At 39.9% G+C, this 22,843-nt stretch overlaps 1 protein-coding gene across 2 annotated transcripts in view; it reads right to left on the bottom strand.

Moving 5' to 3' along the window:
• Nucleotides 1-22,843, bottom strand: part of prdm6 (PR domain containing 6) — a 115,513-nt gene that overhangs the window by 10,512 nt on the left and 82,158 nt on the right. For both annotated transcript variants that reach the window (XM_084728170.1, XM_084728171.1), the window contains exons 6-7: nucleotides 18,637-18,761; nucleotides 7,202-7,583 (exon numbers count right to left, since the gene is read on the bottom strand). In XM_084728170.1, the coding sequence (XP_084584296.1) occupies nucleotides 7,202-7,583; nucleotides 18,637-18,761 (507 nt within the window). The remainder of the gene's footprint in view (nucleotides 1-7,201; nucleotides 7,584-18,636; nucleotides 18,762-22,843) is intronic.

Below are 22,843 nucleotides of genomic sequence, written 5' to 3'. Positions count from 1 at the left end.
TCTGTTTTGTCTTTTGTTGGTAATCTTCATTCCAAACAAACCTGCTCCTCCTGGGCTGTTGAACTTGTGCAGCTAACTGAGCAGCATCTCCCTCTGTGCCTGTTAGCACCACACAGTTATGCAGTCTGACGGTGTTACAGTCTGTTGACAGCACAGACAGCCACATATGCTCAGAGTCAACACCGCGGCAGGCTAGCAAAAACACAAAATAGATGCTTCGATTCGGTTCACAGGCAAACTAATAATAGTTGGTTTGGACGGGTGATGAGAGTTGAACCGGCTGCTATGTTGTTCCCACTTAGCCTCGCCTCAGTGTGTGTGTGTGTGCGAGTTCTATAAAGTTAGTCATTTTCAACACGTCTGCGAAATGCGGTTCAGGACAATAAACCTTGCGCGGCTTTTCAACACAACATGTGGTAACAACAACAGAGTCAGTGTCAACGTGTCGCTGTGTCCACACCTTTAACACATGAGCTGATGAAAGAGACTGAATGTGTGTGTGAGACCCAAACTGCATGCCAGCCCGCTCCTCGCTGCTCCAATTATTAAGACTACATGGGAATGAAGTTTCTTGGCACACACGTGTTTTCATTTAGTCAGATGGAGGTCAGAGGTCAAGAAGGTGGACATGAGCGGGGAACGCAGGGGTTTGGTTGTTGACACTGCTGCTCGCTGACTGTAGGACTGTTGGACCTCTGTGTCCAGCAACTCAGACAGAACAGTAGAAGAGAGAGGAGGATTTGACCAAGAGATGATGCATGATGTGTGTCTTAGCCCCTAGACCACCGTTAACCCTGTTAATTTTTCAACATTAAATTTTTAAACCTAACCAAGAAGGATCACTACACTGTCTTAAACTTTATTTTATTAAAAACAAATGAAAAGATTTGCAGAGATACTTCCAATTTTCTCCATCAGCTTGTTAGATAAACTTTGTGGAATCAAGTGTCATTTTTTTGATACAAGTGATTTGACTCCTATTTCTAGCTACGGATGAGACATAAATAACAGCATTAAATAAATCATGATTTTTAGAAAGAGACAGACGTTTTGAATTTTTTCAAACATATATTCTTGGTGCTTTGAGCACCACACGCTGAGTGCCATTTTATCCCATTATATTGGAGATAAGGTAGACATCCGTTTGGTCGATATCTCCAAAACTCTGCAACTCACACTTTGTCCATCTCATAAAACTGGACAAACAGCACTGCAGGCCAGGGGGAAACGTGCATTTTGGATTTTGGAGTGAACTGTCCCCTTAAACGTCACTTACAGATGAGTAATATCATTATTTACGAGCCTCCAAGCTGTTGTTAAAGCCTAAGTAATGTGCCACACAATCCAAACGACATCCTCTCCTGCTGTAGCTGAAGCCATCTGTTTGGTCAGTTATCACTGAAGGTGCCCACATATGATCAGCAGTAAAACCACTCTATGGGAAAACAGTTACGCCCAACTAGACAGAGGCACTTCTCTTGTCAGAGTTCTGGTGCACCTGTTGATGACGTTTCAAAGCCTAACCAATGAAATAACAACTGTATGTGACGACTTAACCAGGAGCACCGCATACAAGCAGGGGAGCAGAAGTAGAAATTGTAGGTTGAATGTAAACCGAATAAAACAGACAAGAAAGTAACAAACACTGGATCATTTAATAACTGCAGTAAGCATCAAACATTAATACAGTCATTAGCCCGGGAGCTAAAATATGATTCTTAGGAATAAGAGGTTTTGTTTTTTGAGCTTTAAAGTTGATTTCCGACCTGTGTGACTCACTGAATCTGTGTGTGTGTTTGCAGCCTGCAGTGATGCAGTGTGAAGTGTGTTGATTGACCCGTATGGAGTCGGTCTAATCCATACGGAGTTATATCTGCACTGTGAGGACGACTCCTCTGTCCGCCTCATATGAAGACATTATTCCCCCGAGACCAGCAGCTATAAATCACTGCTCCCGCCTCGTCAATACACAATCAATGACTCTCTGAACACACAGACACTCACACATACAGTATACTTTATGTATGTGAGTCTACATGCGCACATCCAAGCACACATAAAATCGCTGGAAAACCCCCGTACAAACACATAAAACTGCTTCATCTACTTCTCACTCTGTCTTTTCCACCACCATCCATCTCTGTTTTTGTTTCTCTTTCTCTCTCTCTCTCTCTCTCTCTCTCTTTGACTGTATTGACAGACCTATCAAAGCAGAGATGCTCACGTAATGTCCTCTCATCAACCAGTTGAACTCATCAAAAGCCAAGCTAACAGCCAATATCATGTCATCGCAAAGAGTGCCTTGGCTTTTTCTTCCAAATAACATTGGACACTTAACTATCTTACCACTCTTCATCATCGTTTTAATGGTGCATTCACTGACCACATGTTCTGAACAGTCGTAATCAACCTCTGCAGTGTTTTGTACTTTAGTTCATTTTAACACGTCAAGAGTCTTGTGCCACCACATGAAGGCACTGAGGGGCAATTCTCTGGCTTCTAACAACTGTAACTGGATAATCGCTGCAGAAAAATCATACGAAAGATGATGGCTGACAGCCAGCGAGCAGCTAATTGTTAAAAATAAGTGCCACAATTTAAAAGAAAAGAAAAAGATTCAAATAACGAACAAACAAACTGAAACAGAATGTGAACTTTACTTTAACAGCTACAGACTTCAAATTAAACATGTTAAAATCCACTTGTATGCAGATTCAACACAAAGTGGGTTTTTATTATAGTGGCAAACATGACAGATACAAATAGAAGGAATGAATGAATTTCTACAAGCCCGTCCATCACGCTGACGGATCATTATTAGTTTCTCCTGCGGCTACACGCTGAAAAAAAGAATAAAGTAATTTCTCAACACATCTGTGTGTCCAGCAGGGACAACACACATCTGTGTTAGTGTTAAATGCAAATATGTCTTCACTGTTGGGTGATAAATCTCCTAAATGTCAACTGTTTAGCAACACAGAGAAACAGTCTCGTTTCAGCGTGACATGCAAACATTTTGAGTTAATTGTGTTATTGTGATTTTTCTCAGCTCACAGAGCAGCAAGTAAGCCTTGAAGGGTTGTATTTTATTTAACTCTCTGCGGACACAATTCAGTCAGAAGCTATTGATACTGTTGATTACCCACAATGCTCCTCTCGCCTCAAAACTACCAGTGATTTGAGCGGTTAGCTCGACGGAGAAAAACTAAACTAAAATCATTCAACAGTCCCTGAGAAGGTCAAGTAGATGATGTCTTAACTGTATGCATATACATTTTGATTTTGCCACCCCAATAAAAATCATTTTTGCAGATATACAAGCAAATATTTTGTGTTTATTCAGTGTTAATAGTAATTGAAAAGTTGTTCTCCAAGTCCAAAGGTATAAGTGGAAAACACCACCTTCAACAGTAAATGTCCTAAAACTTCTGGTGTTCTAGAGGAACCTCTGCTTTTTCAATGTTTTGCACCATCACCTTTGGTCAGACTTGATTCAAAATGCCTCCAACAATATCCCCTCTGACTAAACCAAAAGTTGCATGTAACTTTGCACTTATACCTGTCGGATACCATTGTTTCGTCATTGGTGTACTGCACATGTTCTGCACTGACATCTAAGAACACATCAAAACCACAAACTTTTTCAGGTTCATATTCACAAACACTTCTTTCCTGGTCAATAATCACAGCTCAGGATTCTTCATATTTTCCAGTGATAGAGCATTTATCCCATTACTCATGTGAGATTACTGGAGTTCTCAGAGAATGTTAAATGTTTAATGTATCACTGGAAAAACTGAAGAACCATGTGCTGAGGCCATATCAATGACAAGGCATTGCAAGATGGTAAAAACAAATGACAAAATGAACATTTAATTCCTATATAAAGTGAACTATGTGACGATGCACACTTTCAATCGGCTGTAAACTCTCTACCCTTTGATATACAAGCATGATTATATCCATATACACATACATGCTTCGTTCATAAACAACATCAGCCACCAGAATCAGACCTGAATTATGAAATGTGGAGATCAAAGTGCTTAGCAAACGTACCCCATTTTCAGTAAAAGCGCTAATGACTCTTTTAAACACCCATACAGTAAACACATCAATCATAAACGCAGTGGTTATTAATTTTGTTCATTGCAGTGGTTTATACTGCGATGCTTTTGTAGTACTGTATGTCAAACTGGAAACACAGTCTATTTCTCCTCAGATTTTTTTTTCCTGATTCATCACTCATCGCCATCACAAAACTTAAACAGTATCCTGCATCCCGACACCAGTTTAAAACTGAATCGAAAGCACTTCCAAGGCCTCATTGACATAAACAAACTGCTCCTCTGATGATGGATTTTGTTGAAATGACACAGGGGGGAAAAAATGACACGGAAGACGAAAAAGTTCAGAAAAAGAAACACTCAGCAGAAAAAAACAAACCTGAAAGAGATGGAGCTGAGAGGAGGTGCGTGGTGTTTTTTTTGAAGCTGATATAAAGAGCCATCAGTCTTCAGCTCCCAATGTTCCCATCAAGTAAACATCAATAAATATGTATGAAGGGAGAGGGAGAGGGGGAATGAGAGGGGGAGAGAAGCGTTAAGAAATCAAGAAGGGAAAGAGAAAGAGGCCGATGGTGGAAAAGCCAGACTCCGTTATTCACAGAGCAGTCATACTGCTTTAATATCTAAAGAATAAAATCTCTTCAAAGATAACACTGACCTGAGGGGTGACGAATTAGGGAGGATTCACACCAGCTTTGTTTAACCCGGCTGAAAAGAACCCTGGGTCGTTTTTCTCCTTAGTATGGTTCATTTGGCTCGGTGTGAATGCCGGACCAAACAATGGCTCTCTGATCTGCCTGGAAGGGCTGGTCTCAGACTAGGGTTCGGTGACCGGACGAATATATTGTCCATTGACAATGGGCTGAATCCATCAGCAGATGCTTTTTTTGGCCGATTTCTGGTGCAATAGTTGTCATTTTATTTTGCTAATGTTATCACCCAGCGGCAGAGTGCACACCCACTCAGCTGGACCGTGAGTGCGCTGAGGTGGGTGAGGAGTGAGAGGAAAACAGCCTGCAGAGTTAGACTGTTTACACTCTTTTCATGCAGAGAATTAAGGATTTTATTCGACAAAACAAGACCTGTATCACCAGTGGATGGGCTGACAATGGTCAGTTGGAAAATTTTAACATATCACCCACCCTATCTCCAACCAGTGTCAAGTGAACTTGAGAGTGATTCATTTCTGGTCTGAACACCATCCAAAGTCTGCTGATATGTGCTGCAGATCAACACCAACATGAACAGAACCTGACTGTGCTCCATTATGTATGATATCCAGGTAGAAATTGGCCATATGTTGTCTTCTAGAAACACTGTAGTGATCACAAAAACCACCTGACTCCTACAAGCTCCCCAATGAGCATTACAACCACCAAAAAGACCCGAAGAACTCTTGCAATTACTGCTTGCCTCCTAAAGGACCTCAAGATCCTCCTGAATCGTCACCACCTTAAGGTTTCCTCAGTGACCCTAGAACCCTCCACAGGACTCCATGCCCCTCCTTGATGAATGAAAGAATCTCCCAAACCACCTACCTGGAACACCACCCAGAACTACCTACAGGATTTCTACAGGAACACAAAGGATGTGTTGAACCTCATCAAGGGCCACCAGAGACACCTACAAGACCCCAAAAACATCCTTGTTTTGTGGCTTCTTAAAGATGGCACTAACTTTAAGCTGGGGTAGGCAGTTTATTTTTGGTGCCTGTGGCTAAAAACACCATAATAACTTTATTTCAACTGATGCTCTGAGAGAAAACTTGACTTCTGCAACTCCCCTTGGGTCTGTTTTCAGGCTTAAGTAAATCTAGCAAGAGATGGGACACTTTGGCCAATCACAGTAAGCGATTTTGAAGAGATAATAAACTGTTGAGTCTCATTCCCAGGTCGCCAAATACCGATGCTTTGGGATGGTAGAAAAATAAAATCTGCTCTGACTGCTAACATGAGACTGAAGTGGATGCTCTTCGCCTGACCCATCAACATTCAGGTGGCAGACCTAGAATACACGCTGTCCAGCCAGGGCAAGAAGAGATGAACTTGAAAAGGGGGGCAGGACTTCAGCTTTTTATAAGGGGAGTGATGGGCATACTGGTCAAACTCCAGTCCACACAAGTGTGAGGTACAGCGAGGCCTTGGAGCTTCAGGACTCAGTTCTGTTTGGCTTGTTCAGCTGAATTTTATCTGCTCCTCTGTCCCATAAAACCTTCTTATTGACAGGCAGCTCCACATCGACCCTCCCTCCCTCCTCCATATCCAGCCCACATTTTTCTTCCCTATGAGTATTAGTTTATTGAATAAGTGGCATCTGTTTTCCTGGCCCCGTCACCGTAAGGCGAGGTATTTCTCACTGACGCACAGCACTGATTTATACGCCGCTCTGACTCTCCCCGCAAAAAATAAAGCTAAGCAAAAAATTTCCAATACATCCTCCGTCCCCTCAACACACACAAACACAAACGCACACATCGCATCCCCTCCTTCCTCCATCTATGCTGTATATAATTAAGCTGGCAGATGTTATACACACTCAAACACTTTTACACTCTCTTCACTCTTGTGCACAAACTCCCACTTTCTGTCACAAGCAAACGGTGTTATGATGAGACAACCAAAGTAATAAATCACAACTAAGTGTCGGGTTCATCCAGCTTCCTCTAAAAACTGCAACAACAGGTTCTAAAAACTCGAATGCTGTGTCATGTCTTAATGTTTAATCCATACAAGTATTCCGAGCTGTATTACAAAACATACTGAAGTGTTTTTACCTTCCCTATCCAAAAGGAAATAAATGAAAAAATCTCATTCTCTTTTAAGCCATCATAAATTACAGGAAATTATCTTGCGACTAACTGGACTCTGATCTTTGATATTTCTTCATTAGAAAGGGACAGCTGAAGAGACAGTAAAGGGGAGAGAGGGGTGATGACATGCCGCAAAGGGTCCAGGCTAGAGTCAAACCTGGGCCTTCATACATGGTGCGCAAACTCCATTCCAAACATCAGGAAACTCACCTTTTGTGACAATTCTGCACTGTGTACTAGTTTGTGGTTGTGATATTCCATGTAGTGAGTTTATCCAGCATTTTCATTCACAAAAAGATAACAATCTTAATAGATGATGTCTTACCTGTCCGGATTCTGCGGACAGACATGCATCTGCAGAAGGATCCTTTGAGTGAAGGTTTTGAAGCACTGGCCACACTTCCACAGATGCCAGTCGCTGAAATCACTGCTCAGCTGGCTGGTGGAGGTCGGGCTCGCCAAGACCCGCTGGTTCTTTGACCCCAACTGGCTGAAACCGGAGTCCGACTGAACCCCGACCCCAACCTTGTCCAAAAGGGAGAAATTTCTTGAGCAGGGCGAGTGGGGGAAGACCATGGAGCGCATGAGGGAGGTGGAGGAGGTGGAAGAGGAGGAAGATGAAGAGGAAGAGGGTTTGCCGTTCTTGCTGAAGGACTGGAGGGATTCCTGCCTGGTCATGGCCTCCACCACTGTGCCTGGGACGTTTACTGGGGACAAAAAACAAGAAGGCAGAAATTATTTGATCAACTCTCACAATAAAGTCTATTAGAAACTGTCAGTCTGAGGCTGAAGGTAAAGCTCTTGATGCAACAGTAGATAGATGTTCAAAAGCTTCACCTATGGTCATGAGCTCTGGTTAGTGCCTTGGTGTATGACTTGTGCAATATAAATAAAGTTTGACTGGTTGATTGGATGAAAGGACTTTTGCGGATACAAGCATCTGCAATTAGTTTCCTCTGTAGGGCCTCAGCCTTAGAATGAGGAGCTTAGATATCTGCAGGGAATTCAAGAGTAGAGGCAGCGATCCTGAGGTGGTTCTGCATCTGTTCAGAACTCCTCCCTGTGGAGGTATTCTGGACACATCCAGCTGGGAGGAGTCCATTAAGGCAGGCCCACAACAAGCTGGAGAGACTATACAGATCTTCGGGAAGAGCTAGAGGTCATGGCTCAGGAGAAGGCCAGCTAGACTATCTTGGCCTGCTGAAATCTACAGACCTATGGCACCCTACCAGAAATCAAAAAGATGCTTAATGCAAAAAATGTACTTATCCTGCTGCCACTACAAGGCAGATCTGGACAAATGATGAAAAACGGACAGAGAGGTGGGGATCAGCTCCTCCATTCTGAATTAAAACTTTTAAGGCGGCCTATGCTGGTCTGTGCTGTATGTCTACGTTTCATCTGTCACCAGGACAAATTTTTTCTTGTCTCTGTGCTGTGTTTGAATAAAAGTAATTCTGATTTTGCTGTTGTGATGGAAACAGAAAGCCAGCCACAGTGTCCTAACTAAGGCCAGATCCGCCTGGCTAGCCCAGGGCAAACTGCAGCTCCTGGTTCCAGTGAATGGAATTATGGGTTTAGTTAGGCTGTTTGGAGTCTGTTCGTTAGTACAGTTACAGTGACATGCTGTTCCTCTCTCTGACCACAGAAATGTTTCTCAAACTATGGCCACAGCTCAGGGCCCAAACTGGGCCTCCAGCCTGTTTCTGGTGGGTTACCACATGATGACAATCCCTTTGAGTTTTAGTTTATTTAGACAAACCCACAACAATGTTTGCTGTTACTAATACTATTACTAATGCTACTATTGTTAAAGGTAATTCCTAATTCCTAATATATTTAATACCTCTCCACTTCTTCCATTACAACTACTTGTATGACGCTATGATGATGGCTCATACAATAACAATAATAATACTGCTCTTATTTCTAGTCCAGTTGCTCCCATTACTAATGTTAATGCTTCCTATTGCGAGCAACACACCTTAACTCCTGCTGACACTTCCTCTACAAGTGCTATAACTATTGCTGCTGCTACTACTACTACAGTAACAAGGACAAGTTCTAATGATAGCACTGGTATATTAGTAATACTACTACTTCTATAGGTATTACTACCACTATCAATACTATGGCTATGAGTACAAGGATAGAGGAAGTAGTCCAGCCAGTGCTACTCTTACAAACCTACAAGTATTACATCCACTTTATATTTCCATTCACTACCATAATCAAAAATTCAACTACTACAGAAAGTTGTCTATATTATGACTGGTGTTGTTTCAGATGTTATCACAACTATCATTAGAACTAGTATAAGAACATGCTTTAAGTTAATTAGTTTAATAAGCTTTAATGGCATAAGTGCATTTGTGCTTTGTGTGATATAAGGTTTTTTATGTGGTGCTCAAAACTGTATGTGTTTTGTGAGATGCTTCTTTTTCTGCTAATTCTATTTTGATAAGTGCTTTGCAACGAAAAATATGAACATAGAAGCTCATAAGATAAGTGTATTAGGCAAAAAAATGAACAGATACAGGATACATAAGTGTTGCTGGTGAACAAAACAGTCAAGTACAATGACATTAGGAGGAAAAAACATTATATAAAAGTGTGTAAATTAGATTTTGGGCGAACCAGCTGTTGCCAGCTGTCCTCACTTGACCCAGTATTCAGCTGTGGTCTGTTCTGTGGTCTGAACTGACAGACCTGGACTTCATATTCCTTCATTATGTTTGAAATTATATTAGGAGGGCTTGTCTTACTTTAACTCACTGTAGATGGTTTCACTGTTCATTCTGTAAAACTGGTTTGTTTGGAAAAACTTGGTATGTCGACAGGCAGGAAGTTGAATCATCTGACTTACTTGTTCAAGCCTTAACCAAATCATTTAGTTCCCTACACGTAATGCAGATGGGTCCATTGAATGATGAATGACTTATTTTGTTATTACATAGGAAGACTTTTGAGAGTCAATTGTGAGGGACCCATAGAGAAGAATTTTTCTTTTTCTTTTTTTTTTTTGCCATGTTGAAGTGGAAATAGAATAGTTTTTGTTTTAATTTCTCATTATAAAGTAAATATATAGACTATAGAAGTATATAGGCTATAGAAAAATGACATCATCTACCTTTAGATTAGTTCTCTATAAGTCTTTTCCTGGAAAAATGATCTTTCCATCATAGACTAAGTAAATGAACAAATTCATGCTTTTTATCGTAATGTTTTCTTCTCTGCCAAACACTGCTGTTGTTAATTACTTGTTTGTGTGAAGCAACAACCTTATTCCCTATTCCCAGTGGGCAACAGATGGCAAAGTACCCACTACAATGCCTCCACAACTGCCAAAAATTGAAATCCCCTCCAACCGTTCCTGAGATATTCCCTTCAGGAGAGCAGGACAGACTTGAAGTCACAATGACTTGATCTTGGATCCTTGACCATCAAAATGTAATTAGTTCATTGTTGTGCATTTGTGCAAAGTTGGAAGAAATTCTCTCAAGGCATTCTTGACATATTGCATTCACAAATCTGGAATGACCTGAAAACATAATGCCTGTTAGGGCTGCACGATATGGTAAAAAAAAAAAAAAAGTCATACTCCGATTATTTTGACTATTTTGAAGTTGCAATATGTGATACGATTAATGGGAATAATAATTGTTGCATCACAATTTTTATTTTTACCGAATGATGTGATATTTGTTGGGGTATGAACCAAACAAACATTTTTTTCTTTCATCTGGAGAACAAGATTTTTAGGCCAAGGCACCTCTGCAGCACTACAATATTTCAATATAATGCTCTTTCCTTACACATTTTTCCTCTTTCATAAAATTGCAATTTGGTTCTGGTTCTGCAATTAGGATGTTGCACTTGGTCATGTTGCAGTTTTGCTAATATGGCAATGAATTGTCCATAATGCCTGTGGCCACAGCTGTCACCAGTGTGGAGCCATAAAAAAAGGGTTTTCAAGGTTTTTCCAAAATTGTGAATCATAGACGTCCTTTGGCATACAGTCATGTTGTCCACAAAAAGAAATCAGACTGATTGTCAAGTACTATTCAAGATTAGATGCGGGCACACTGTAGATCCCCTCCTGGTTTACGCCAGGTTGTTATGCAATGCACATCATTATGCCTATTCCCAAATTCAATGTAAAGTTGTGACAATTTCAATTTACCTCTTTAGTGAACATGCTTCTTCTTTCACTCTTATTTACAAAGTGGTGTGGCTCATTTCTTGATGGAGCTAGACTCTGACTCTAAGGAAACAAAAATTCATCCAGTGTTGTGTCAAAGGTGTTGTCCCTTGTCAGATAATGTTTCCCGGAAGAGCATCCTACACAGTTGTAGGTTATGGTTAGGCATAGCAGAGGAAGGTAAGGGAACATTTATCGATGGGGAAATAGATGTCAACACCACACCTGTTGTCTGTTGCAGCACAACAGTAATACCACATGGAAATGCTGGGGGGGTGAAAAGTTTCCACTTTACACTAGTCCACTACCTCATGGAGACCATTTTCCTTTTCCAGTGCCCCCAGGACATTTGGATGTTTGGATCTTAATGTTTAAGAACATAACATCCACTAATCCAAGAAAACTGTATTGTCTTTTTTTTTCTCCTCCTCTCTCTAACATCGCCGTGCTGCACCTCTGCAGTCGGGTCATCATAACCATTTTCCATCCTTCATCAGCTCACCTCTGCCATCAGGCCACCAGGCTCCATTGATCTCCTAATAACCTTATGAGGAGATAATTACACCATCTGTAAGTTGCCCGACGGCACTATTGACGCCCGCGTTACGCGCCGCTCGCCAACACCTAATTCATTTTGCAACAAACATCGCATATACAAAAAATGCAAGTCGATACGGTTTGGACTGCGTATGAAATGCATCATCAAAATGGGAGAATTATGCAGATGCAGTTTGCAACATTGCAGAGTCTGAGTTTTCTTTCTTTACAAGGGGTGTGTTTTCTTCCAGAGGGGTGTGACTTGAATACAAACTGACCACAGACTCAGATCTCATTGATGGAGCAGAATGCAAAGTTTTAAAACCAACTTTTCAAGCCTAAAGGAAGTGTTTGATACTGACGATAATAGGGGTGGAGTATCACCCTCTCTCTGTGTATTAGTCCTCCAGTTCATCCATCAGTTCCAGCCTCATGTTAACACTCTTCCTCCTCCTCCTCTTCTTTATAATTAGAACCGCATGACAAACTCTCCCAGCCATCCTTTCTTTTATTTTCTGTTTATATCCGTTTCTCTTTGTCATTTCGGTTTGACAGTATATACATTACATTCATCAACAGAATAAAGTCTAAGAGCTCCTCAGAAAACACACAATTTATCCACAAATCATGTTAGGAATGTGGGACAGAGCTGTACTCCACCTGAAACTTCAATGACCACAAAATCAAAGAAATTCTTTTAAAATGTGAGCAGAACTCAAATGTTCTTTATTCACTTTTTAGTGGTACAGACAACAATGAGTTGGCAATGTTGCATATATGACTGAACATGTTGAAATACGATCACATTGAAAGTTTCACTTATATGCTGGCAAAATTATATAGGATACCATAAACTATTATTTTAATCAAGGCTGGCATTATTCTGTATTTTTGTCATTGTCAATATATTTCATGAAAAGACCGAAACCAGCAATGCACTAATCTGTCTTTTAAATTCTTTGATTCTCAGCTCTAAGCCCAATGGTTCCTACTAGGGTTACTAGTGGCCAAAGGTATTTATAATAATTATATTTTTGCAGTATCTTAGAAATTAAAAAAAAAATGCTATCAGTCAAAGTCATCATTATTGTTGATTGTGCATTTTGTTCAAAATATGAGCAGAGGGAGGTGGAGAGAGCCTGTAACAATAACTGGAACTGGTTTAAGTACATACAGTATGTTTAAGATGCTAGATTAGTTATATGATATTATCACGTGTATTATTAACATAATTTAGAGATTAATTTTGTTTAAAGGAGCAATACGTAGCCAAAATGCTTACAGCAGCCCAGCAGCGAGTTGAAGCCATAGACTGTATATTAAATAAGTTGTAACCCTGTTTTAATGATACTTACACTGATAAGATACTTATCTATGGTTGAAGCGAGTTGTTTGCCCCTGCCTCCTACTTCCTACTGAAGATGTAAATCTTTTATAGCTCACAGATGTATAGCTCTGTGTTTTAAAAAGGCTCAGTGATCTCTGGGCGCTGTAGTTTTTAGGAAATGGTACACTACCAGGAGGAAACAGTGCATTTGTTGGGGACTATTTTCAGCAGCAGATTAGTCCAGGTTTAGTATTCTAGAGCTCTGAGTGAAAATAAACCACAGTAAAGGTGTGCATGGTAATGAGGAAACATGTAAATGAGACACTGATGTAACTTTAATAGTTTGAGGACATTTTAACAGTTGCTACTAGATACATCCAGTGTTCATTTGGCTCTGCACATGGGATGTCTTTTACGGTTACTCTTTACATTTATACATGTTTTGTTATACTGACATCTGTAAAATTGAACTAACTAAATGGGAAAAAGTTTGACTTTGACTCCAGACACCTCCCTGTTTGTGTCTTTGTTCCCTCTGAGTCTCTCTCAGTCTTCTTCTCTTTACTGGTATGAAGTATTGTTCACATTATGTTGCCAAAGCTTTGTTAGTAATCAATAATGATAAGTCACCAGAGATAATAAAGTCTTATAAAAATCAATAGGGGTAATTATAATAATGGCAATAATAATATGTCTAATAAAGACCAGATGTGAATATGAAGTACAGAGGACATTACTACAGAGGTGGACAAAATGTCTGCGGTCCTTCGTCTCCTCTCCATCTCCTCTCTCCTTCCTTTTCTCCTCTGATCTCTTCATCCCTCTCTTTCTATTTCCTTTAACTTTACTCCTCTTCTCTCCTCTCCTCTCTATTTTCCCTCTTTTCTCCTCTCCTTGCCTTCATCTCTCTTGTCTTCCATTTTCACCTCCCTCATTTACTGTTCTTCACTTTTCTCATGCATCCTTTTCTCCTCTTTTCCTTCTTTGTCCTCTTCATCTCCTCCTCTTTATGTAATGTTCCTACAAAAATACACGTCACCTCCACTTTAGCACAGCTGCTACATACTGGAGAACAAATAGTTAGGACAAAAGAGGGGAAGACAGAAAAAAATGTGTTACAGAGAAGGGGTAGATAAAAAGAAAAGAAGAGGAAAGGAGGAAGAGGAGGAGAAGGTTGAAAAGAAGATGAGGAAGAGTATGAAGAAGAGAAAGACAGTGAGGAGTCCCCCTGAAGTGATTTTTCCTTTTCTGTCAGTGCACATGTTGTTGTTGTTAGGCGGCGGCCGGGCTGCGCAGCGTCAAGCCGACAGGCTGTGATTGGATGGAACGTGCATGAGTAAACAACCACAGGGTGTGTGTGCTTTGATAGTGTGTGTGTGTGTGTGCGCGTGCGTGTGTGTGTTTGGAGGGTGTGCACGTGTTTTCTTTGTTGTGTGTTGGTGTGTGGTTTGGCTCTAATGTGTTCTCTGTTCATCTTTAATGTATGTCTGTGTATGTATGTGTATGTTTGCGTGTGTGTCTGTGTGTGGGTGTGTGTGTATGTGCACTACCTGATTGGTTAGAAGTCATGAGTGATAGCAAATCAACACAGACACGCTGTCACAGAGATGCAGACAAAGAGCTGCACTGGTCAGCAGAGAGGAGTTGTTTCTACTGAAGACAGCATGTCCAGTTTCCCCAGTTACATGAGTGAAAATGCCTGAAGTCACGGTCAGGATTGATGCGATGGCATGTAAATCAGTTCAACATTTCGGATATTATTACTGAAAAGTTACAATAAACAATTTACAATGACAATAAAACTGTTTCACACCATGGTGGTTTCATTTAGCCCACAGATCACGTGCGAAACAAAACACGGTGGGCCACGGACCAACAACAATTCATTGCACCCCTAATGGATAGCAAATTTTCGGATACACCCTGTTATTTCCTGCTAATTTTATAAAGCTATTATTTCATCTTGGCTCAAATTGTCACAAAATAATTTTATAGTCATGCAGCAGATTTAGGATTTGCCAAATTCATAGACAGACACACTTAATGAGCTCTGACAGCTTAATTTTCCTTCACTGACAGATTGTATTTATCTTCTTTATTTGGGTGCTACAATGTGCAGAGATACATGGAACCGTGGCTGTGGACTGTCCCCTGTCTGAATGTACTTAGTTGGTGCTTTCTTTACTAATAAAGGTCAAAACTTTAAATGTCTGCTCTACTGAGGACACAAAGACATAGTCTTGCTGTCTCCAGTGCAGAGTTTTGACGTCACATTCATTTTTTGTGGGAACAATCAGCAGATAACGATGACATGGAAAACCCAAACGCAGTTAGTAGCTAAATGTCTTTAATTTAGAGCAGAGCTGCTGTCTTTCAGTTTGTACAAAAGAAGCGTAATCTAATTTCACTTCATTTAGATGTGAACAAACGTTTTTCAGTGCAGGCTGGAACAAAAGGACATCCTCCAGTCTTTATTTGCCCCCTGCCAGTGTGTGTAGGTACATAATGTATCTGTGTGTGAATGTGCGTTTTGTATGTTTGTATTTTTAAGGACTACATGGATAGAGACAATTTAAGTCATGTGTAACTAAGGACATTCTGGCAACTTTTCTTTGTTGTTTATTTAGTTTTTGTGAGCTGAAGCACAGGACTTTGGTTTGTTCACTGTCTTACAGCCTTCAGATGGTTAAAGTATTGACAGTAAAATCATTCATGTCAAACTGGTAGATCACACTGGTGCAACACATTACTTCAGCAAACATGTTATCATATGAAAAATGGACTGAGCCGTTTTGATGTGCACTCAGTCTGTAATAAAAACACTGCTGCAGGACAGCAATGTGTACCGCTGCACTAAAAATCTGCAAATACTGTAATAACTTTAATCTGCTGACAAAGTGATAATGATTGGGACGTAAGGTTCTCGCCATAATAGCTGTCAAAGAAAACTTGACTGTTTTAAGTTTCCACCACTCACCCAAGAGACAAGTAAAAACTATTTTCTCTGTTTGTTTTGTCTAACTTTTACTGCTCAGGTCTCAAAGCAGCTTCACCGACGCTGCTACATCAGTGCAGCTGAAGCCTACAGAAACAAAGTTATTATATTTTCAGTGGTGTCCTGTCATGAACTGAACTGAATAAACAGAGGCTTAGACCTGCTTGGGGCACTAGGAAAATCAGACTGCAAACTCTTTAACTGATACTTGAAAATGCTAACAATGGATGAATCCATGTTTATCATTAATAACTTGTAAGATAAAAAACATATTTTTCTCCTCTTTTTTTCTCATTCTGAGTTTGGGTTTCATTATTCAACAGTTGGCTCTGCCATGTCAAATGAGATGCAGTTACTGCCATTTCTGGACTATCAATTAATATTTTTTTTTAGCATTTAAATAAAAAAAAACAACAATTAATCAGTTACTAATTAATAATTAGCATTCTCAGTCAGAAGATTATCAAAGTCATAATGATTCTACCACTGAGGAACAGTCTGTACTAGATTTCTTGCTAATCAACAATTGTCAAAATATTTTCTTTTGGGTGAACATGTTGCACAATCAACACGTCCAGTTAACAGTGATGACCATCACTTCGGCCACACAGCTAATGTGGCTAACATTTTCTTTCTTCAAGTAAAAACTATTAAGGGGTTTTTAAGTAAAACAGGTCCCCATAAACATAGTAATAGGGTTAGGGTGCGTGTATGTGTGTGTGACTGTGTGTGTGTGTGTGTGTGTGTGTGTGTGTGTGTGTGTATGTGTGTGTGCGTGTGTGTGTGTGTGTGTGCAGAAGCTGCCACAGTCCTGTCATGATGAACGATGTCATGTAAAGGAGTCGTTCCATCTGTAAAACAAACCAGTTTGTGGCCAAACGTCTCTAATTTGCAATCAGCACGATCTCATTTAACTGCGACTATGTGAAAGACGAGCTCCTAATTCAATTCATTTCAATTTAGATTCCAATGATTAAAACTCATTCTTCGTGTTTTGATTTTTTCACTCCATAATTATGTAAGAAAAAGAAAAGAAAGAAAAGAGTCAAAGTTCGCTTTTTCCCCCCCTGCAGGGAGTTATTCTGTCAAATCCACAGAAAAACAGTTTGAATGGAAAAGACATAAACAGGCTGACTGAGCAGAAAACTGGAGGAGATGTAAACAAAAATAAATTAGTGACAGAGAAACAGAGAGGATGGACAGATGAGAGACAGAGGGAGGAGAGGAGAGAGGAGGTGGAGGAAGAAAGAAAGAGACAGGCTGAGAGAGAGAGACAGCAAAAAGCAAGAGAAAACAAAACTATAACCTGATCAATATACTGGTCACCGATATTGGTCCAATATTGCCCTATCACAGCTTTATCATTTTATCTGACAGGCATCTATGTGCAAAGTGTTTTTATATATACATATATTTTCCTCTGTTTGTGATTTATTTTTACAGTTATTTGTAATAATTAAAACTACCAGTGAAAGTTAACTGTTTCCGTGTCCTGATATCATTTTGGACAATAAAGTTTAGTGTTAAACTGTAAAATGTTTTCTCCATTACGTATCATTGTCAAAAGAATATCAGCTGATACTGGAATTTTTATATTTCCTGATATTGGTCTTGGCTTCGGTCGGTGTTCTTTTCTTTTCTTTTCTCAAAGAAGAAAAGCAGAAGCATATTAAGTCTAAGTCTAATTCTTAAGGTATCTATTTAATCAAATTTAAGACACAAATACTTTACCTTGAGCTGAAGATGTGCCAAAGTATTTTTTTTACTAAATCAAGAGTAAAACTACAAGAGATGCATGAATTTGAAAGCCTCAACAAGTTAAGGTAAAACACATACAGCTCTTTTTACAACAGGAGCCTTCTTTAACTCTCACCAGAAAAGCAACATATTTATTCAAAACGAGTCATTTAATTTAGCGATTTAGTCTGAAGGTTCTCAACCCAAACAGAAACCAGGTGGACTTCTAAAACATGAGCATCACCAAACTGGTATGAGGTTTTCAGGAATCAACAGATATTGGTTTATATAAGATGGACAATCACGGATACAAAGTCGACGTTGTAAATTTTTGTTTGCAGCAGAAGAGCAGCGCGAAAAGCTTCAATAGAAAACACAGTTGTTGCTTCAATGAGTGAAACGTGGAGAGAGGGGCAGCGCGACGACACCAGGCCACAGACTGCCTCCATTTTAGCAAACAAAAGAAATCTTCCGTTCTTGTTTAGACTGGCTCGGTTGGTCAGACAACTAAATCAGACAGCAGCATGCTTGTTAAAAAAGAAAAAAAAAAAAAAAGTGCCGTTTTTTGTGGCGGGCCAAAAGCGTTCTTCCAGTGCAAGCGTTTAAATACTGTCAGTAATGAAATTCGAGCGGCATCCAAAGAAAACTGCAGTTGTTTTCCAGCAGACAGACCGATTGCAGAGCTGAGAGGTTTGGCTTAAAGTCTGGAGCGTCACATTTACATCCGAGACACGTAGCTCATGAGTTTATCAGCAGTTATTTGTTCTGGGAAATCAAACTTGTGACCTGATGGCGATAATGTAATTTTACAACAGTAAATGCGTTGTTGTTCTTTGAAGCGAGTCCATAATAAAATCAAGTATTATTTTTAGAGCGGGCATTTTGAAACTGACATTCATCAATCATGCAGGCAGAAATGTAACATAGGGGAGTAAGAAAGAAAGGTGAGCGGTGTTTTCTCACAGTTTTCGTCCTGAGCGATGCACTGTAGCGGGATACCGAAGAAGGAAGTGTAGGAGTCATTGTACCAAACCAGCAGCTCTGTTCCTCTGGGGATATCCATACACGCTCTGTAGAAGATACAGGACCTGCAATAAAACAGACACTTTTAATTTGAAAAGTACCACAAATGTAAGGCTTTGATATTGTTATTATCTTATGGATAATATGACAAATCACAGTGCAGCATCCTGCAAATATATGAAAAGAAAAACATCCTGAAAGAGGAATGATGTGGGTCTAGTTAGTCTGCAAGAGAAATGAAGATTTCAGCATCTCTGCAGGTCTATGAATTCTTCAACCACCAAAGATGGCATGTAATACCTAGATTTTCTTTGGATATCAGAAAATATCAACATGATGATAATGACTTATCAGAGGCGTCACAACAAGTTGAATGGATAAGCAGAAATAAAACATTTCAGCTGCACAAAATTGTTTATTTTTGCTCCTAATCTTTGCTTTTTCATTGTGAAATAAGTGTATCATTTTATGTCTTATGACTCTGATACATATTCAAATAGAACAGAGCAACAAAAATATGTGTTTGTATTACAAAACTACAGCTGTCTGACATCATCACCATCCTTAACCCCCACCTCTGACGGGGCAAAAACAAACGGTTCACTAGAACTGCAGACGGGACAGTTTGAGGTGTAAGTGACTCTGTCCAGGTCTGATTTTAGAAACGTCTCCCATCTGATAAGAGCTTTATTTCACATTTGACCAAACCCAATTGATTTATGGGAAATATCTGGTGTGTCTCACTCCGTTCGGACGAACTAATGACCGTGATGTTGTTTAAAGACGCAGCCAGCGGGCCATGGCTGAGCTGACGGCTCCTGGGTCACACCACCGCTAAAACAACACCTCATCCACCCAAAAACATCATTCTAACAAAATGAGCAAAGTCCACGTTCGAAACCACATTTTCAAATCCACCCCAAACTATTTTAAAACCATTTCCCACATGTTTTTTTCTCCTGCCGGGGTGGCAGGGTGTCAGACAGAGCAGATCATAACTGAGAGGTCACAGGTTCAACTCCCACACGACTAACATGTTTTTCCTGCCAAAGTGCCTTCGAGCCAGAAAACTAATTAGTCTTTGCAAGCAGCTTGAGACAACATCTTAAAGTGAAGAAATGATATTTAATCCAAGCCATAATTGCTTTTTAATGCCCAGATAATTCAAAACACATTGAGTTTCCTCATGTGAGAAATGTTCAACAAATGAAGTTTGACTTTACTTCACTAAAACACCTCTTGATGCAATCAAAAGCCCAATTTAACCATCAGACTGTTAAAATGTGCCCAGAACCAGAGCTCAACATCAAATCCAAACCTGCTCAGTAAATAAACAGACTAACATAAGAAACAATACCCGTGATTTTTAACATTTAAGCCCACTATGTAAAAATCATGTTGATTTTACAGTCCTGCTGACGGCTTTCGAAATCAGCCCATTATTTTCAGACCAACTTGATTCCTTCAAGGCAGACATTGGCTCCATTCAATTTCTGTGAAACACTTGAAACTTTCTGCAGATAGATAATCCATCACAGTCACTTTTTAGACAGCTTTATTTTTTCAGTCAAAGTGACTCTCAAGGGAAGAGTGGAGAATAAACAGTGAGAATGAGCATTTGATGAGGATAAATAACTAAAAGAGAAAAAGACAAATAGACAGAAAAATTAAAGAAGACAAAAAGATAAGCCAAAGAGGGAAGAGGAGGAGGAGCGGGGGGCGATGTCAGGCGCTATGGTGCTTATTTAATGACATTAAGACAAACCAAGCTAAACTACAATCAAGAAGGAAAGAAAATAAAAAAGCTGAAAGAGGCATTACATGAACAAATTTTATAAAAGAGGAGGGAAAGAGAATACAGAAGGAGCAAGACTGAGAAGAATACTCTATGTGCACCTCTGGGGGAGAATATAAAACTATCTTGCAGCCAATTAGAGTTTAGTTTTCACAGTCTCAAAGTTTTTTTAATGCTGTTTTTGAGGCTGCTGGCTGGTTCTGAACAGTCAGGATTATGTTTTGGCCAACATACCAATTTTACTACATATTTTACACACATATATATGGATTATGAATCCATGCAGAGATAGTAAGCAAGTTAATAATCAGAAACTTAAGACCAGGTTCTCTACATTATGATCATCTGTAACAAATCTTGTATGTTCGTTATGGCTGAACCAATCTTATATTGAAATGTAATGGATGTAAACATGCGTCCTGTTTGCATCATACCCCTCTGAATCAGAATCAAATGCCACCCCTACTATGCAAGGTGGTGAAAATACAGATGGCAACAAATGACGATATTAAACAATAAGAATTTCTCTTACTGTCATTGGACACGTCTTGCACAACCTAACAAGAGGAGGACAACCAGCCCACAAATATTTGTTGCACAGTACTGTTGCAGTAATGATACAGAGTAGAGATGTCAGTTTCACTTCAGTTTGCTTTCGGTAGCCGACACCCATTAACCAACAGTTAACCTAAGTAAGAAAAATGCAAAATAACATGAAATACAAGAGGAGCAGTACTCCGGCACTCCCTTAACACGATGAGCTCTGGCACAGCATTTCAAAGCGCTATCCTAACGTCTGTCTCCCTCTCTCTCTCTCTCTCTCTCTCTCAAACACACACAAATGCTGCAGCAGCTGTGTGCACAGCGCCGCATCCAGTTCACCAGGCATCCTGGTGTTCGGCTGCGCTGTGTAGAAAAAGGAATGGTGGCTACAGTTTCATGATTTAACCTGTCTGCTGCGCTCTCAGCACTGATCAGCTGAGTGGACAGAGCAAACTGGGAAGGAGACTAATGTTATTTGTTGTTCCATGCAAGTTGAAGAACCAAGGCATTCAAATTAGCAAATCTAGGGTTCCTTTTTAAACACTATCGCAGTTTGTCTGTGTGCAAATTCGCTTTCTCTGTGGTTAATTGATAAACGGTTGACCGTTAGCATTCCTAATAGATGTGCTATTGTTATGCTATTGTTACATTGTACTATATATAAAATCTTTTTATAAAGTAGCCTACTGTATTAAATCCAATGTAAACATGGTTCACGTACTCAGTCAATTGTGGAATTATGCCTTTTCCCTGTTAAGAGTGAGTCAAAGTTCTGATATAGATCAGAAATGTTTGGGGAGAGCAGTTCGTTTGGCCAGACAAGTCAAAGGGAGCCTGCTGAAGATCTGTGTTTGAGAGAGAGAGAGAGAGAGAGAGAGAGAGAGAGAGAGAGTGTGTGTGTGTGTGTGTGTGTGTTTTATTAATTCTTTCCACACTGAGGGAGGGGTGGGGTGATGTTGGACCCATGTGAAAACACAGCCAGGAGGGACCAGGCTATAAATCAAACATACCCAGTGACCTCCCAGGATAAAAAGAGAAAGTGGGGTCCACAAACATGCAGCGGCTTGTATGTATTTAAAACAAATGTATGTGTTTAATACATACACGCCGCTACATTCAGGCGGGGCTGCGTTATAAATCAAACACATCCAACAGGCTCTCAGGTATGAAAAATAAAGACCCCTGCTGCCTTACAGCAGCGTGGTCGAGTTTAAAATCGTTCGTCTGGCAGAACAGTGGGACGCAGTATCGTCAGCTCTCTGATCTTTTCTCTGTTCTCTGTTTTCATACAAAGCAAAAATAGGTTTATAATCAGCTTTTAAATAAGAGCATACATAGGAACAGTGTGAGGTTATAAATCAAACAACCCAAATATCTTACAAGGTGTAATAATGTGTCTACATGCGTAAAGACGTGTTTATCAAAAACATTCATGCTGACAAAGCGTCACAATGCCAGTCCACAATTCCAGTGTGGTCTGGGCAACTCAGTGGCCATTTTCTGGGGTTTGCAGTTCATCCAAAATGACTCTATGGGCAATTAGATCATCATTTGACAAGCCAGAGCTGCAAAACAACACCACTTATTCAAGCAGGTCAACAGAGGAAGGAAAACATCTTGATGGAGAAAAGGTCTTCAGTCCTTTTTATTCCCCATATTGAAAAACAATGGAGAAGAGGACCAAAGAACAATTTCTAACCAAACAGAGATGGAGATAAACCAGATGGCCTTGAATAAAAGGTTTAACTGTCACTTCTTCGGACAGAAAACTTGCACTCTTGGTGTCTTTATCTGTGCTGATAAAGGAAA

The sequence above is a fragment of the Lutjanus erythropterus genome, chromosome 10 (assembly GCF_056507025.1).
Source record: "Lutjanus erythropterus isolate fLutEry1 chromosome 10, fLutEry1.hap2, whole genome shotgun sequence".
In the NCBI taxonomy this organism is placed as follows: domain Eukaryota; kingdom Metazoa; phylum Chordata; class Actinopteri; order Lutjaniformes; family Lutjanidae; genus Lutjanus; species Lutjanus erythropterus.
The sequence above is the reverse complement of the archived record's forward strand: the minus strand, read 5'-3'. Positions and strand labels throughout refer to the sequence as shown.